Here is a 17,068-nt window from a genome sequence, read left to right on the forward strand (position 1 = left end):
TGAGAGGGCTGGACTGGAGGGAAAGCAGAACAAAATATGGAACTTTCAATATAAAAAATCATAAGCCTAACTGCAGAGGGCCACCATGATAGGGCTTCTTTAGGAAAGAACCCCCCACCCCGGTTCCTAGTATGTATTTTGTGGGTCCAGGGTGGCAGCAGTAGAATGTAGACAACATGCTCTGAACAGGTGTCCTTAGATATTCTTTTAGGTTTGGTTTTCATGACTAAGGAACTGGCAGGGATCTGCACCACTTTTTCCAAAGTAATTTTCAGAATCATATTAAGGAAAACTTCAAATCCAGGAGTCAGGACATCTGAGGGGAGGAGGAGTAGGGTTGGGGGTGAGCAGGCAATGACTTAGTTGTTGGGTAACCAAGACAAAGGCAGAAAAACACCACAGATTCCATTCAAACAATGCACATGACTTGGGTTCCCACTTCATCCCTGTGGAGAAACTATCAGGAGCTAACTGCTTGCTTTTCTTTTTCAAGTCTGTTTCCTCCTAAGTGTTTTCCTGCAGATGGGTTGACTTGGCAGCAAGAGTGGAATCTTCAAAAGCAGGGGTGGAGAACAGGGGGTGTTCACTGACCCAGACAGGGAAAACGGCTCCCCACCTACTTTCGTTTGGCAGCTTGGAGGTAGAGGAAAAATTAGACAGCTGTAAATAATATTTGGAAGAACCAGAGGTATAATTTCCACAAAAACAGTTGAAAAAAAAACAACAAAAAAAAAACCTGTCAGAGCTGAGGCAGGAGGTGCTTGCGGGAACACAGAGGAAGAGCCCAGAGACTCAGCCACCTGTGATTCCCCCAGACTGGGCGAGGGGATCAACTAGAGGGCAGCACTGGGGCACTGCAGGCCTGGGTGGGCCTTCGTGGGACATAAGCTGGATGGGCAGCTGGGGGAAAAGAAGGGGGATGTTTCTGTCACATAGGCCTGGCTCGGGCCTCCTTTGTCCTTTGGTCTGCTTTCCCTGTCCCACCCCAACCTTTCATCCTTCGACACTTTCATTTCTGGTTGTATGAAGTTTGACTTTAACAACACTTACCCATTGGAATTGAAATATATATATTTTTTGTAAATATGTATTTTTATTGATTTCAGAGAGGGAGAGGGAGAGAGATAGAAACATCAATGATGAGTATCATTGATTGGCTGCCCCCTACTGGGGATCGAGCCTGCAATCAGGGCATGTAACTTTGACCAGAATCCAACTCAGGAACCTTCAGTCTTCAGCTGATGCTCTATCCACCGAGCCAAACCAGCTAGGGCAGAATTGAATTATTCTTAAAGTATAGAAATATTTCAGCTGTTGTAGGTTCAATTGTGTCCCCCACCAAATTCATCAGTTGAAGCCCTTCTCAATGCCTAGGACCTTGGAGTGTGAGAGCAGGCCACGGATGTGGCTGGACAACTGTTTGCTAAAGAGATTAGGCAGATGACCTGTGGATCCAATTAATCATCTCAGCAGAGCCTGGAGGAACCTGTGGGAGACCCTCTGTCTGATGATTTCAACCCCCATGGATTACATGGGAGGCCAAAAGGGTTTTGAAAATTTTGTACCAGCAGAAACATTGCCAGCATGGAGGAACAGGCAGGATGAAATGCAGGAGGAACAACTCCAAAGAATTTCATGGGCTGGAACCTTATTGGCTCCAGAAGGTAGGGCTGCTGCCCAGGGCCAAGGATGCAGGGCCACAGCCCCCTCCTGGTGAGTCCCAAGGACAGAACATTCAGCCAAAGAGGATTATTCTCAAGCCTTAAAATCTAATGGAATTTGCTCTGCTAGCTTTTCGACTTGGTTAGGAACCATGACCCTTTTTTACCCTGTGATTTCTTTCTTTTGGAAAGGAAGTATATATCCTATGTTTGTACAGCCATTGCATTTTGGAAACAGATAACTTTCTGTCTGGTTTCACAGGTTTATAACTGTAGAGCAATTTTGCAATTTTGCTTCAGAATGAATCATTCCCCAATTTTACTCTTGTGTTATTTAGATAATATTTAAAGTGAGATTTAGGACTTAAGAGTTGAGTCTGGCCAAAACCGGTTTGGCTCAGTGGTAGAGCGTTGGTCTGCGGACTGAAAGGTCCCAGGTTCGATTCCGGTCAAAGGCATGTACATTGGTTTCGGGCACATCCCCGGTGGGGGGTGTGCAAGAGGCAGCTGGTCGATGTTTCTCTCTCATTGACGCTTCTAGCTCTCTATCTCTCTCCCTTCCTCTCTGTAAAAAATCAATAAAATATATTAAAAAAAAAGAGTTGAGTCTGAAAAGACTTAGGGTGCTGTTGGGAACACATTTTGCGTGAATAGAGGACATGAATGTGGGGGGAGGCTGAAAGCAGAATGTTATGGGCTAAATTGTATCTCTCCCAACTAACTCCCAGTACTTTAGAATGTGACTGTATTTGGTTCTTAACCAAGTTATAATGAAGTCACTGGTGTGGGCCCTAATCAAATATGACCGATGTCTTTATAAAAATAAATTTGGAGACAGCCTCACACATAAGTGAGAACTCCATGTGAACAAGAAATGACCATCTTCAATCCAAGTAGAGAGGCTTGGGACATTACTTCCCTCAGAGTCCTCAGAAGGAGCCAACCCTCCAATACCATGACTTTGGACTTCTGGCACCCAGAATTGTGAGGCAGTACATCTCTATTGTTAAAGTCTCCCAGTCTGTGGTCTTCATTGTAGCAGCCCCAGCAAACTAATACAATATCTACAAAGTCACATGGAATTTCTTTCTTTTCAAAAGAGTAAATGATTACCTATTAATCTAGCCTATTTTAAGAGCTCTTTTCATAGTTCCTATCAGGTTGGTCTATATTGTTATTTTATAAGCTAGGTTCATGGTTCTGAGAGAACTTTCTGAATTCTCATGTGTCTGATTTTCCAATGGTGACATTCTTTTGGTTCATTAGAAATAACACTAGACTGAACATCTGTCAGAAGGAGGTGGCTCTGCACCCACCTTTTTTGGTGGGTTATGTAAGATTTCTGGCCTCAGTTGACTCATTATAAAAGGTAAGGGGTGGCTTAGATGATTTTCTAATCTTCTTTTTAGTTTTTTGATTCTTTAATAATGTGATTTTATCTCATAGTTGAGGACAACATACTGTAGTGTAACCAAGTGAGCCATTAAAATTCATTATGAATAAAAGGAAGGGAGCTGAAATGTAGTCTTCCTACTTCTTGGGGGGATTTTGTTTGGGGTGTAAGTAAATGTACTCAGGCTTGTAATACTGTAATGGATAAAATTCAGTTCATCCTAACAATATGCACACAAACACACATAGGACACACTTCTTTTAACTGGAAGTTTCAGATTAATCTATCTACCGAACCAGGCAGCTAATGGGACAGCAAAGTGGCCAGGTGAGGATTAGGGAAAATTAGACGGCCATCTAAAGGAGGCAACTGATACTCAATTCCAAACCATTGTTGCCAGAAGAGAACAGTGGGCTCAGTGTTGCCAGATCTTAATATATTTGAGAAGATAAAAATTTTATGTGAAATCTTCAAATTTTGAAGTGTTGGTTAAAAAAAAAAAAAATCCCACTATGTAGGCCTAAAAAAGCTTTTTGGCAGGTAAGTTTTGGAGGAGGCCATCAGTTTATGATCCCTCTCAGATATGAAAAAGATGGCCATTTGGCATAAAACATCTGTCCCCGTAGAATTATCTAGATGGTCCCATGCAGATAAAATTAATCCCTATACTTGACATGAGTTACAAAATGTTAGTCATCTTTAACTCAAGTAGCTGAAGAGAATGGCACAAATTGAACAGGTGATTCAACAGACCCTTAGTTTCACTATTCATTTTTAAGTTCTCACTCAAAGCTGCTAAAATGTAGTATTATATTAATCTAGATTGGACTTTTTTCTCTCTTGCCTTTCAGGTCATATTCTCTTAGAAGTGGTAGAACAATGGCAAATGACTAATAGGATCAAGCCCATCATATATCATTTATTGGATATATAGTATTGAATTATGGCCTTTCTCACAAAAACTTAAGAAAATTTAATTTTATTATTTTAAAAATATATTTTTATTGATTTCAGAGAAGAAGGGAGATGGAGAGAGAGAGAGACAGAAACATCAATGATGAGATCAAGCTCACAACCTGAGCATGTGCCCTGACCAGGAGTCAAACCATGACCTCCTGGTTTGTAAATTGACACTCAATCATGGAGCCACACCGGCCAGGCTACATTTTATTTTTAATACATTTTGAAAGTTAGCTAAATACTCTTATAAGTTAATTAGTAGAGAAAGATTACTATTCCCATTGAACAGAAAGAAAAATTATAAAAAGATTAATTTCTGGTCTCTCAAGCTGTGGCCTGAACTGAATAAAATATGTCGATACTTGTTCTAATAGACCCCTTATTAAAATCAAGCCAGCTGCTGAGAAAAGAATCCCTCAAGTTCCTCTGGGCCATTTAGTATTGGCTAACACTTTGACACATACCATCTTAGAAGATCCACACACAAAAGAAGTCCAATTCAGCAATCGTGCAATGAGTGTTTTATTTGTCTAATTAGGTCACTTTCCTGGCACAGTGTCTGGCACAAAGTAGGGTACTCAATGTCTGCGGAACATAGATCAGTTTCTGGTGAGGCCTAGAATGTTGTGATTAGTTCAGAGGAGATGCCCAGAGTTCTTTAAAATCCTCAAGTCAAAAAAAAAAAAAAATAAATAAAATAAAATCCCCAAGTCATCTTGTCTTTGGATGGATTGCCGTGAGGGCTCAAGTCACTACATATCTGCGCTGCTGCTTTTTTCACCTTCCCATTCGTTTGTTATCTTACATACACTTTGGATAGGTTTTTCACAACTTGGGTAAGATTACGTGCCTTGCCAAGATGGAGGCTCTGCTTAAACAGAAACAAAAGACAAATCAAAGCGTAGGTTAAAAAACTTTTTGCAGCAATGAAGTATTACCCTTTAGTGCCCGGACTACTTTGCCCTTGAACATGACAGTCACTGGTGAATCATGTGGCCTGGGTTTCCGGTACTGCTTCAATGTCTAACAGGGGTCCTCAAACTTTTTAAAGTGGGGGCCAGATCACGGTCCCTCAGAGAGCTGGAGGGCCGGACTATATGAACTACTAATTCCTACTGTAACACCTTGGCTGCGCTCACTGCCCAAAAAACCTGGCGGGCAGGATCAGACTCCTCTGCGGGCCGCATGTGGCCCGAGGGCCGTAGTTTGAAGACCCCTGGTTCAGCAGAATGGTGGTGAGATGTCTCTGAGGCTACTGCACCCGGGAAAGGATGATGTAAAAAGTGGAAGGGTGGCTTCCATGGAGACTGGTTACATGTAATGTTTGTCTATTTCGTTGGGGGTCCTTTAGTGAAGGCAGTACTTATTAATCAGAGTGAACTCCCTAATTTTTTTCCTGTTGACACTACATTTCTCACTATAAAATTTATGGATGTGCTTCTTTTCTCTTAGATTTAGATATTTTACTAGCTAATAAGATAAAGTGAGCAATGAACCTTTCAGGTAACTGCCAGGAGCTCTTAAATTAACATTGTTATTACAAAAAAGTAACTCTTCCTAAGTGATCCCGTGCTACAGAAGATTTTTCTTTCTATCTCTGCACACACTTTTTAAGTCTGAAATTCTCTTGTTTTATGCTCCCCTAAACAATACTTACTTCTCTGTGTATCCCAGATATAGCTGTTCAGGGCTTCTCCCAGCAGGTACAGAAAGTTCAAAAAGATGGTTGTAGCCCCGAAGAAGATGATTCTAGCTCCCGGGCCAATATGTTCCAGGAAGGGGTACGCCCACATCCCAGTTACATGATGCACCCAACACACCCTGCAATGGAATTGCAATGGAGACAAAGATAGGACTTATTCTCAGGTCAGATTTCAAAGTTGCCGATTTTACCAACAGGACCCCTCCCGCTATTTCAATCATGCTTCAGCAATGCCAGTCACAGCTTTGCTTCCAAGACAGAAACGCTGCAATTCTTTTCCTTTCTTTTCTTTCTTTCTTTCTTTCTTTCTTTCTTTCTTTCTTTCTTTCTTTCTTTCTTTCTTTCTTTTTTTCTTTCTTTCTTTCTTTTCTGAACTAATTTTAAATTCACAGAAGAGTAGAAAATATGGTGTAGAGAGCTCTAGTATGCCCTTTGCTCAATTTCCCTGCATGGTGACATCTTGTATAACCATGGTTAAACAGAAGCAGTGAACATTGGTACACAATACTACTGACAGATTTTATTTGGAATTTCTGTTTTCCCATTCATGTCCTTTATCTGCTGCATTTGGTAGTCACGACTCCTTATTGTCCTCCAATGTGGCAGTTCCTAAGTTCCCCCTTGTCTTTTCTGACTCTTGAAGGGTTCTAGTCAGGGATTTGAAACTGTTGTTTGTCTAAATACTGATATATAATCTTCTCAATCTCTTCTTCACATAAGCACATCCCATCTATTTTTAGAAAACATCTATTTTTTATTGATCTCAGAGAGAAAGGGAGGGGGAGAGAGAGAGAGAGAGAGAGGGAGAGAGAGAGAGAGAGAGAGAGAGAGAGAGAGAGAGAGAGAGAGAGGAGAGAGAGAGAGAGAGAGAGAGAGAGAAACATCAACAATTAGGGAAAATCATTTATCAGCTGCCTCCTACTGGGAATTAAGCCCACAACCCAGGTAGATGCCCTTGACTGGAATCGAACCCAGGACGCTTCAGTCCGCAGGCCAACACTCTATCCTCTATCCACGGAGCCAAATTGGCTAGGGAATGATGAAAACTTTCTTTTTAAAAAGTTTTTTTTTACCTAGTAGGTCATCAAGCCATCTCAGATGCAGAAGTCCTGTTATGTGGGGTTTCACCTGGATTGGTGTGAATGATGCATCTGCGTGTCCCAACAGGATGTGCTTTCACCATTTGTTTTCTTGATATAATCAAGGCTCAATTTTCTGCACAAAAATGACTCATGAACTTGCTCATCTATTTCTGGAGACTTCTTAGTTCTTGGTTGGCTTTCAATTTCTATCTCAATCTAAGGCCACTTTGTCTTGATACCCAAAAAGCTTCTGCTTAATATAATGATATCAATTTTAATTTTGCCCCCCCCCAAACGATAACCATTGAGTGTGTGTGTGTGCATGTGTGCATACATATATATGCACATGTTATAATATCGTAAGACTTGTGGGTGGTCTTTTTATTAAGTGTAGCTCCAGTGTTATTCACTTTAATGAGCAATTAAAATGGATATTTATTAATGCCTTTTATCTGAGTGCTCTGATACACACTAGGGATACAGAAGTAAATGAGACAAAGGTGATTTTTGTTCTCATGCAGTAGCATCTAATGAGGAACACAGATATAAAAAAGGAAATAACTAATGTAGTCAGAATTAAGAAAAGTTTACATGTCATGGATGTCATGGATGCTCAGCGATAATTTCCTGCTTTTGAGAGGAATTTACACTTACTATCAGTGTTTCTTTCTCTTATGTATTCAACTTCCTTTCAAATTGATTTTTTTTTCACAACTGATAAATATGCTCTAATGCCTTTCAGTAAAGCACATAAAAAATTTTCCATCAACTTCACAAATACTGCTCACTATCTCTCTTTCTCTTAAAAAAACAAGCTTCTCCAGTGAATCTACACTCATTGACTTCATATCTACACCTTGCACTAATTCTCCACTCACAACAGTTGGCTTCAATACTCCACTAAAACACACTGGCACCCAAGCCAGGTTGGCTCAGTGGATAGAGTGTCAGCCTACAGACCAAAGTGTCTCAGGTTCAATTCCAGACGAGGGCATGTACCTTGGTTGCAGGCTCCTCCCCAGCCCGGGTCCTAGTTGGGGCTAGTGCAGGAGACAACTAATTGATGTGTTTCTCTCACATCGATGTTTCTTTTTGTCTTTCCCTCTCTCTTCTACTGTTCCTAAAAACCAATAGAAAAATATCCTTGGGTGAGGATTAACAACAACAAAAAACAAACAAATAAAAAAACACACACTGGCTATCATTATGTTTCCCAGTTTTCTTCCTTTCTCTGACACTGCTCTCCTTGGATCTTTTTGTAAGTTCACCATTCACTACCAAACCATTAAATGCTGAATTTCCTTAAGGTTTGGTTTTAAAACCTTCTTATACTATGCATTCTCAGTTAATGACCTTTTTCATGGCAGTGCTTCATATCTACTACCTAGGTACAGATATTTCGAAAATTTATGTCCCCATCCAGATCCCTCCTCTGTTCCAGAACAGTTTATCCAACAGTCATCATCACATCTCATTTTGCACATCATAAAGATACCCCTGTCTTGATATATCTGCAGCCAATGTCATGCTTGGTTCCCTCAAACCTGGTCCTCCTCTGTTGTTCCTTATTCTTTATCCCTGTGAATAGTATTACCTCCATTCAGTTTTGCAACCCAAACTCAGGACTCATCTTTGTTATTTCTCTCTCATCACACATTTTCAATCCATATCTTTGTCTTGTCAAGGTTATCTCACATATCTCTCCAATATGTTTATTGCTTACCATCTCCATCACCAGTATGGTAACTTGTATTAAATCATCCATCTGTCTAGAGTACTGTCACAGTTTCTAATCTGTCTTCATATCTAATTTTGTCTCCTTCCCATTCATCCCCACATCTGTTAGAGTTTCAAAATCAGAAATCTGAACACATTATGTCTCTGCCTCAAACATGTCAATAGCCTCCCATTGCTTTTTTGTTAAAGACCCACATTTTTAACAAAGTCTAGAGTGCCCTTCATAGATAGAATGGCTTCTGCCTTATTCATCCCCCCCATAGCATACCTGGCTTTTGTTACGCTGGCTTTCATTCGCTTCCTTGATTTTGCCATGTTCCTTCCTGCCATGTGGATTTTCATTTGCTCCATTTTTTTTCCTGTCCATGATGTTAGTTACCTTACCCTTAGACTAATTAAATTATAGTTCTCCTTTATATCTTAGTTCAACTATTATAATGAACCAGTCATCAGTTAGAAAATTTTCTCAGACCTATTATATTAGATCAGATTTTATAAACTCAGAACCATAAATCTCTTTTATATTAAAGCTATTCTTTTTATTAGTACTTAAATTTAAATGACGTATTTACTTGAATAATATTTATCCCCCTTTATAGTATCTAAATATCTTATTATATTTTCAATACTTATCACAATGCCTGTCACATAGGAGAAAGAATAAATGAATCAAGGTGCGTTTAAGCTGTGATAGGAGGAGTAAGAGTTAATCAAACAAAGATGGGAGACAAGAACTTTTTAGCCAAATGGAATTGCATGTCAAAAGACCTGAAAACAAGGGAGAACTCCCAGATATTCAAGAAGAAAACATTTTGTTGAGGTCAAGGGAGAGAAGGCATGAGGGGCAGGCAGACACTACCCTGTGGGTGACTTTTTAAAACATGGTAGGAAATGTAGACTTATCCTGGTATGGACATCAGGAAGTCTTTGAGGGGTTCTGAATAAATGTGAAACAGATCACATGGTCAGGAGAGTGGGTTATTGGATCTTTAGGAAGGATGGTTGCAAGCAGGTTGGTTGGCAGCTTAAATTCAACCACAGTGGGAGTTCTTACACCTAGAATGTAAGGTATGAATAAAGTGAGTCCATGAGGGAGCCCTAAAAAATATCAAGATTTAAGGGATAGGTTGAGGAAGGTGAGGCTTAAAGGAAACAAAAAAAAGTGGGCTAGTGACATAGAAGGAAGACAGAAAGATGTGGTGTCTTGATGCCAATGAAGTGGTTCCAGGGTAGAGTAAACCACATTTATTAGCACTGTAACACTGAGAACTCAGAATAATTAGAAAACAAACTTTGCACCTACAAAGATACTTTTCTGATTTCAAGTGTTATATGTATTATATAAATCTACTTTGGATGCTGAATGGATATAAATGATAGATAGTTAAGTAAAGACAAATTAACATGGTCAAACTATGTAGCTCTTTATACCATATGGCCAAATGTCATCCCATCACACAGTACACAAGTTGTGGAGGTCACTGGAGCCCTCAAGGCACTGTAGTGAAGGAGACATAGCATCCCTCCCTTTCCTGGCTCTATCACACTTATATATCCTGGGTAGACACACATACCTATTTTACTACTGATGACCTGTCAGTTCTCAAGATTATTTTATTTTTTTAAAATATATTTTTATTGATTTCAGAGAGGAAGGGAGAGGAAGAAGGAGATAGAAATATCAATGATGAGAGAGAATCATCCATTGGCTGCCTCCTGCACTCCTACTGGGGATGAAGCCCACAACCCAGGCATGTGCCCTGATTGGGAATTGAACTGTGACCTCTTGATTCATAAGTCAAGGCTCAACCACTGAGCCATGCTGGCCAGACAGATTCGTTTATTTTAAAGAAGATTTTAAAATTGTTTTTATTATCACATTTTGGTAACGAGCAAGGTTTTAGGTCAGAAGACACAAAGAAAACAGATTCAATGCAATGACAGCTAATAGCTAGTGATACTGAATTCTTAGTGACAGGCACTGTTGTAAATATTTTATGAGCAACACTTTGGGGAACATGTTAGAGTAGTACCATCTGACAGATGAGGACACTGAAGCCCAAGGAGGTTCAGTCGGTGGAGAAGCAGGGCTATGTACTCCAGCAGAACAAGTCTTAGCTTGTATGCCAGGCTCCTCTAATGCTCTGAAGACTAGGATATATGATGGATAGGAGCAGGGCTCCGGATGGCTTTTAATGTGCTCAGAACCAAAAATAACCTAAGTATAAAATCTCTATGTAAGTTTCTCTTTCCCCTCCACTGACTCTAAAAGTAATTCACTCTCATTATGGAAAATGTGTGAGATACAGAACTGTTGCAAGATGCAAGATAAGTCAGTTTTGGTGAAGTTTTAACACAAGACTGAGCCTCCTATAAAACTCAGGGATCAGATTTTAAAATTTCCTCAGAGGAGAGGAAAACCACTGCAGGGCTGCAGGGGTAAAGTAATAAACACTTCCTTCAGAGAAGGCACTGACTTACCTCTTACGAAATAATCACATCATTTATGCATTTAGCCTACTGGAATTTACTACGTTCCTTGGCAGGCAATGAGCATGTGCCTTAGGGTAGAGTGAGATAAAGAATGTGCGTCAGCTTCTCATCCGGTGGGTCTCCATGTGCCTTCCATGGCACCTCCAACATGATGCTTCTGAAGGACTTTTCAAGAGCATTTGATTTTAGGCTCAAATGCTGATTTTAGAGCTGGCCCTCTCGTTAGATCTAATCCTCTCATTGTAGGGCCATTCTTTCGGCCCCTTGGACCATTTTCCGAGTACTAATTACATGAAGACTGGTTCCTGTTACATTTTTGAAAACCTAGCATTCTGTTGGAGCTTTCTGGAATTCATGTACTCAATCATTTATTCAACAGACATTTCTTGAGCCCCTATTTTGTGCCAGATGGGGCAAGCAACAGTGGGGATGCAGAGGCGTGCCCTTGAGGAGATTATGGTGTAGAGTGGCTGCCAAGGTTTCCACTGAAAAGACTAGGTTCCGGGGGAATATGATAAAGGATGTCTGCCTAGGTTTCCACTGAAAAGACTAGGTTCCAGGGGAATATGATAAAGGATGTCTGCCTCTGGAAACAGCACTCAGAAAACTCCTCTTGGTGATATGTGTGATAGTGCTAGAAAACACATCAACTCACAGGCACATACAAATGGAGGGGTCCCATGGAAATATCCTCTAGCTCAATTACAGATTGGATTAGAAGTTTTACAGATAGAATTATATGATCCTTCGCTTACTGTGGGTCTAATGGCATATTCCTCAAGGCAACCTTTTAAGGCTTAATCATAATTTAAGATTGATCAAAGTCTTTCTAATTTTCTCATTGAAGCTGACTCAAATTTACAGAGCCTGGGATGTGTCTATCTATCCATCAGGCTGGCTTTATGGGTGTGCATTCCAGGCAGTCACTTGTGGCACCATGCTCAGAAGGACCCCACACTTAGTTTAATGCTCTGCTGTCACCGTCTTGCAATTCTTAAATAATTTTTTAACAAGTAGCTCCACATTTTTATTTTGTGCTGGGCCCTACAAATTATGTCTATGAAGCTGTGTCATCTATACTTTGGATCAACTTCCAGTTTGTTCACTTAGTAGTAGGTCACCTTGGACATTATTAAACTTCATGAATCTCATTTTCCCCTTTCATAAAAGGGTATGAACTGCCTATCTTAATGTTGTATTCATTCATTAACATAAAGTTCTTAGCACCATCAATTTAGGTTAGCACAATCAAAACAAAAACAAAACACAAGCAAACAAAATAAAACACCTTTCCACCGCTGTTCCTAGTGCAGAAATATATAATATTTTTTCTGTTCTTCTCACACGGAGATGTTTTCAAGGTTACAAGTCTCTCCACCCATCCCTGGGGAAACAGGCAAATTGTGCGTGCCTCCCAGACTGAATTCCTGTAGTGAGGTAATGAGGGAATGTGTTTTCTTCCTGATTCTCAATCATAAATATCAGAGTAATTTATCCACACAGGCAGGCCAATAATTTGCTTCAGAATATTTTCCTCCAACACATGTCCTGGCACATGCCTAAAATGATTTTAAATTATTTGTTTCCTTTGAGCCCCACTTTCTACAGCCTACCTGGTCTTATGGTGATGTTTCCCTGGAGAGGATTCAGTTAGAATTTCTCTTAATAAAATTCATACCGTGCTTAACTTTAATCATTTGGACCTTCTCAAAGCATATAGGTGCCAAACATCAAGTTGACACATCGAACATTGTAGGGAACATGTGTTCTTTCTGGAGGGAGTGGGGAGTGTAGTCAGCGAGGGACTAATGGCCCAAGCAATTATCAGGGCTGGCTTTGGTGGCGAGAAACCCATGCGCTCATTCTTCTAGTTTTGGAAGGAGGGTGTGGGGGGAGGAACATCCTAAATCCTGCAACACAAATCATAATTTCCATATTTTTCAGAAGTGATCTGTAATGTTTCTTTAGCACATTTTGTGCTTCTCTTTCTTCTAGCAGACTCTTATTTTTAGGAATTACAAACAGTGTTCCGGTTATCCCTGCCATGATGACGTCTTCCTTGATCTTGTGACCTCCTTGGACTGCCGATCTCTCTCTCTCTAATTGCCAACCGTCTTTAATAAACAGCAAACTTCCCAGACATTTCTTGAGCTCCTGCTTTGTGGCAGTGCTTAGCGTCTCTGTATTATTTGTCACTATTGTCTTCTGTATGCTGCTTCCACAACTGACAAATGTTTCTTTTATTTTTTTAATTCAACAAAAGTATGTCAGTGCCTAGAATGTGACAAACCCATGAATGTAGCAGTATATGAAGTAGATGTGTCCCCTACCCTTGTGACAGGGTTCCCAGGCTAACAGTAATACAGACATTAGCTGACACACTACGATTATGCCTTGACTGGTCGAGGAATGGTTAAGTCAATTACTTTTTTTTTCTAAGTTGAGTTGTAATGTTTGTTTTTTAAATGTCATTTTAATTTTTATCAGAATCAAACCATCTAAAAGTTTTAGAAAGCTCATAAAACCCCCCAGAAATTCCTGTCCCATCCAACTGCAGCTCTTGCTCTCTTTCCCATGCCTTGTTCTGCTCTGTAGGGGAAGCCACCTTCAACAATTTCAGCTGTTTCTTCTCACTTTTACACCCATATTTCATAAAAGTAGCCATATATTCCACCCTTCCTTTCCTTTCCTTCCTTCCTTCCTTCCTTCCTTTTTTCCTTCCTTCCTTCCTTCCTTCCTTCCTCACCCGAGAATATTTTTTCCAGTGCTTTTTAGACATTGCTCTCATTCATATTTGGGTCTCTATCAGCTAGCACAGCCAATACAGAGTAATTACTATATATTTGCAGTACAAATAAATCAGTGAATAAAGTTAAGTCCAGAAAGAAGATGGTTTAGAACAAAAAATAGAGAGTATTTCTACCTCAATACTGGTGACTACATTCAAAATGCAGGGTAATATTTTAAATTTTATGTCCATTAAACAGAGGCAAAAATGTTGGTTTTGCTATTTTTAAAAATGGGAAAGCAGTGGTGCTTTGCACACTGCAGGGACAACTGAAGGCCTTCCTTCTTCCAGAATAGTGTCTGGCTCACTGCTCTGTTTCTGGAAGCAGAGCAGGATTCTATCAGGCTGGCTCCTGAAGCTCTGCCTCACTCCTTCCCACTCATAGTTCTCCACTGTGTCCCCTATACTCGAGGAGCAAGTCCCCTGCCTTGAGTTTCTAGTCCTGCTAACCTTGAGTTTCTATCCTTGCCCTGATCCCATTCTTGTCTGCCCACTGGTAAAGCTCACATTCCCCTAATCTTCTAACAGCTTCAAACTTTCAATGTCTTCCATCTTAATCCTAGGTCCTGTTCATTTCTGCCTCACTGTCCCAATTCATATCCAATTCTTTATTAATTTATGTCCTCAACCTCATGTAAGTTTTCTTTTTAAAGTATTTAAAAATGTGTGTAATATTTTGGTGGGAATTTGACATACCTCCATGCATGCAGGTATGTAATAAAGTCTACAAAGGCAAGTCCTACAATGCCCTGGGGAAATTTATAAATTGAAGCAGCTAAACCTGAAGCACTACAATCCTCACCAGTTCATAAATATTTTCAGATCCCCTAGCCTGTGGGAAAGAGAAAAGTAAATTAAATTAAGAATTACAGTTTTTACTCTCTTCTAAGTGACAGAAACAATGCTTTTGGCAAGACTGAACAGAAGAACAGATGCTAAGCCTTGGTAAATAAATTGTTCTCTTTATTTGAATGACTCAGCACCCTTGACTTCTCTGGTGATCTCTGTTAGAACAAGGCAGGCCACATAATAAAGCTCAAATAATCAACTCACAACCAAGCGGAAGTGACACTTACCAGAATGTATTTATTTTGGACAAGAAAGACAATGAGAAAATCCAGGTGTTGAATCACTAAGAAAAACGAACACATACACGAACACAACAAAAATCCGAAGCTATTTGCATTCCTCAATGTTACCCTGTCTTGAAAAGTGGATTTTCCCCTTTTCATAGTTTTATACTATACTCCTACTAGTACATGATTACAAGCCTGTCTTTTGTAAGATTCAACACTGCTGAAACCATTCTATTCATCATTTAGTTCCATTTGTCCCTGGAGCAATTATATGAGACTACTGAAGGTCATTAATTGGACATAATGTGATAAGATCAAAGGGACACTAGTCTCACTAGATGGAAAGCTGTTTGAAAGAAAACCTGAGTAGACAGCATGCTCTCCCTTAGTGTCGTACCCAAAGACCAGCTTCCTGACTATACTGGCATTACCAATATTCAATTTCTTTTCATTAAGCAGTGACACAGTGAGTATTTGGATACTGTCTATGTTACAAATGGGAATAACAAAGGAAGACCTGCTACCATGGAAACTACCTGATGGCCTTTGTGGTGAGCTTCTTGCTACTTGAATGCAAGCAAACTCCATCCAACAAAGGGCTGATCAACATTAGGCATGCAGCTTCTATGCCAGAGCACTCATTATTAACTTTAATGAATGCCTTGAACATTGCAATCCAAGGCAGCATTATTCTTGCCCAACCTCATTGTTAGATAAGCACAGGGGAACTTGCATTAAGTTATATTTTGGATTGCAAAGCAAGAGTCAATTTAAGGCCATCTCCCATTATTTGTCTCTTACAAAAACAAGCCACATAGTTTAAAGATGCATACACTTGGAAAGAAACTATTAAAAGCAAACTAAAAATCTGGATCGTTGCCTGATACATTTCAATAGATCAAACTCACTTAATTTGTATGTGTCATATTTTTCTTCTTCTACACAGTGCTTTCCTCGAAGAAAATTCATCCAAAGATTAAGAGCATGCAATGTTTTAAATGTAGCTATGTGTATTTTATATAGTTAGATATTCTAAAGAAGAATTTATTTGGTCAAGTTCAGGTGATATCCCTACTAACCCAATTATTGAAATCCTGATTTTCCATGATTTAATAATTTTGGGGAGTGTGCATAGCCAAAATTTTAATAGAGTTAACAAAAAGAAATAAAAATTTAGTTAATAAAATTAATATGAATGGGAGTGCATATCACTAGTGGCTTTCTTTCTGTTGAAAAAAGCACTTTCACTCTCTCCAATGTCGATTAAGAAACTATGTCTAATGCTAGGTTATTTTTGAAATCCTGGCTAGTATTTTATTTTTCTCTACCTGTTTCCACCCAAGTGAAAGCCTCTTGCCACTTTCTAGTTTTGTTCTAGAAGCCTTCATTCAAGAATGAAATACCAAATGTGAACAAAGAAAATGGGAGAACTAATAAGCTAATATGTCTGAAAGATTTTTAACTTTGATGGAGAGTTTATTCAGAAATACAAATAAATAGATTTTGACAAAAATTAATCACTCCAGTTCTCACTTATTTTTAAAGTTGTAAAAATGATCTCTGAGAAATCACAACCATAATTGTGCTGGGATGAAATTCAAATTATTATCCTGCCCTAGTTCTTAGCAACTTTGACCCCATGGATTCATGGTTTCCTTCCTTCCTTCTTTTCTGCCTTCCTTCCAAATTTACTGAGCCCCAGTAATACACAAGGAACTGGGAATAATATGGCGAATGTCATACTAGTTCATCCCACATGCTTATAGCCCAGTAGAGGTGCAGTGTGAGATTTCTGAGCAGTGGTGTAAGTACTGTGATGAGATGACTGGGGGAGGCATGGGAGTACGTGATGGGGCACCTTACACCAACCCAGAGTGTCAGGAATAGTTTCCTGGAGGAAGTAATAGTTGATCTGAGACTCAAGATAAGACTTCGAGTGGGGTGAGGCCTGGAAGAAAAAGGTCCATACAGAACAAACAGTGTAAGAAGATAAAGGTAGGTTCATGGAACTATAAGTTTGTGTGAAGTTCTGGGGGAGAAGCAGAGCAAACTTCCATGGGTTTTGTGTGCCATGAAATTACGACCATGTAGCACAGACCTACACTAGACTGGGAAATCAGGGAAAGTTTCTTAGAAGTGATGTTTAAGGTGAAAATTCAAAGTGGTGGGGAGTTTG

The 17,068-nt window shown here is 39.6% G+C and overlaps 1 protein-coding gene across 2 annotated transcripts in view; it reads right to left on the reverse strand.

The window, feature by feature from the left end:
* AIG1 (androgen induced 1) overlaps positions 1 to 17,068 on the reverse strand; it is a 167,077-nt gene that overhangs the window by 2,369 nt on the left and 147,640 nt on the right. The window contains exons 5-6 of one of the 2 annotated variants that reach the window (XM_084889332.1): positions 5,672 to 5,835; positions 4,110 to 4,882 (exon numbers count right to left, since the gene is read on the reverse strand). In XM_084889332.1, coding sequence (XP_084745458.1) covers positions 4,857 to 4,882; positions 5,672 to 5,835 — 190 coding nt within the window. In that variant the 3' untranslated portion in view covers positions 4,110 to 4,856. Of the gene's footprint in view, positions 1 to 4,109; positions 4,883 to 5,671; positions 5,836 to 17,068 lie in introns of those variants that run through there. The other variant, XM_084889331.1, reaches the window with a different exon arrangement.

This window comes from Pipistrellus hanaki (genome assembly GCF_964339955.1).
Source record: "Pipistrellus hanaki genome assembly, chromosome: 7".
NCBI classification, from domain to species: domain Eukaryota; kingdom Metazoa; phylum Chordata; class Mammalia; order Chiroptera; family Vespertilionidae; genus Pipistrellus; species Pipistrellus hanaki.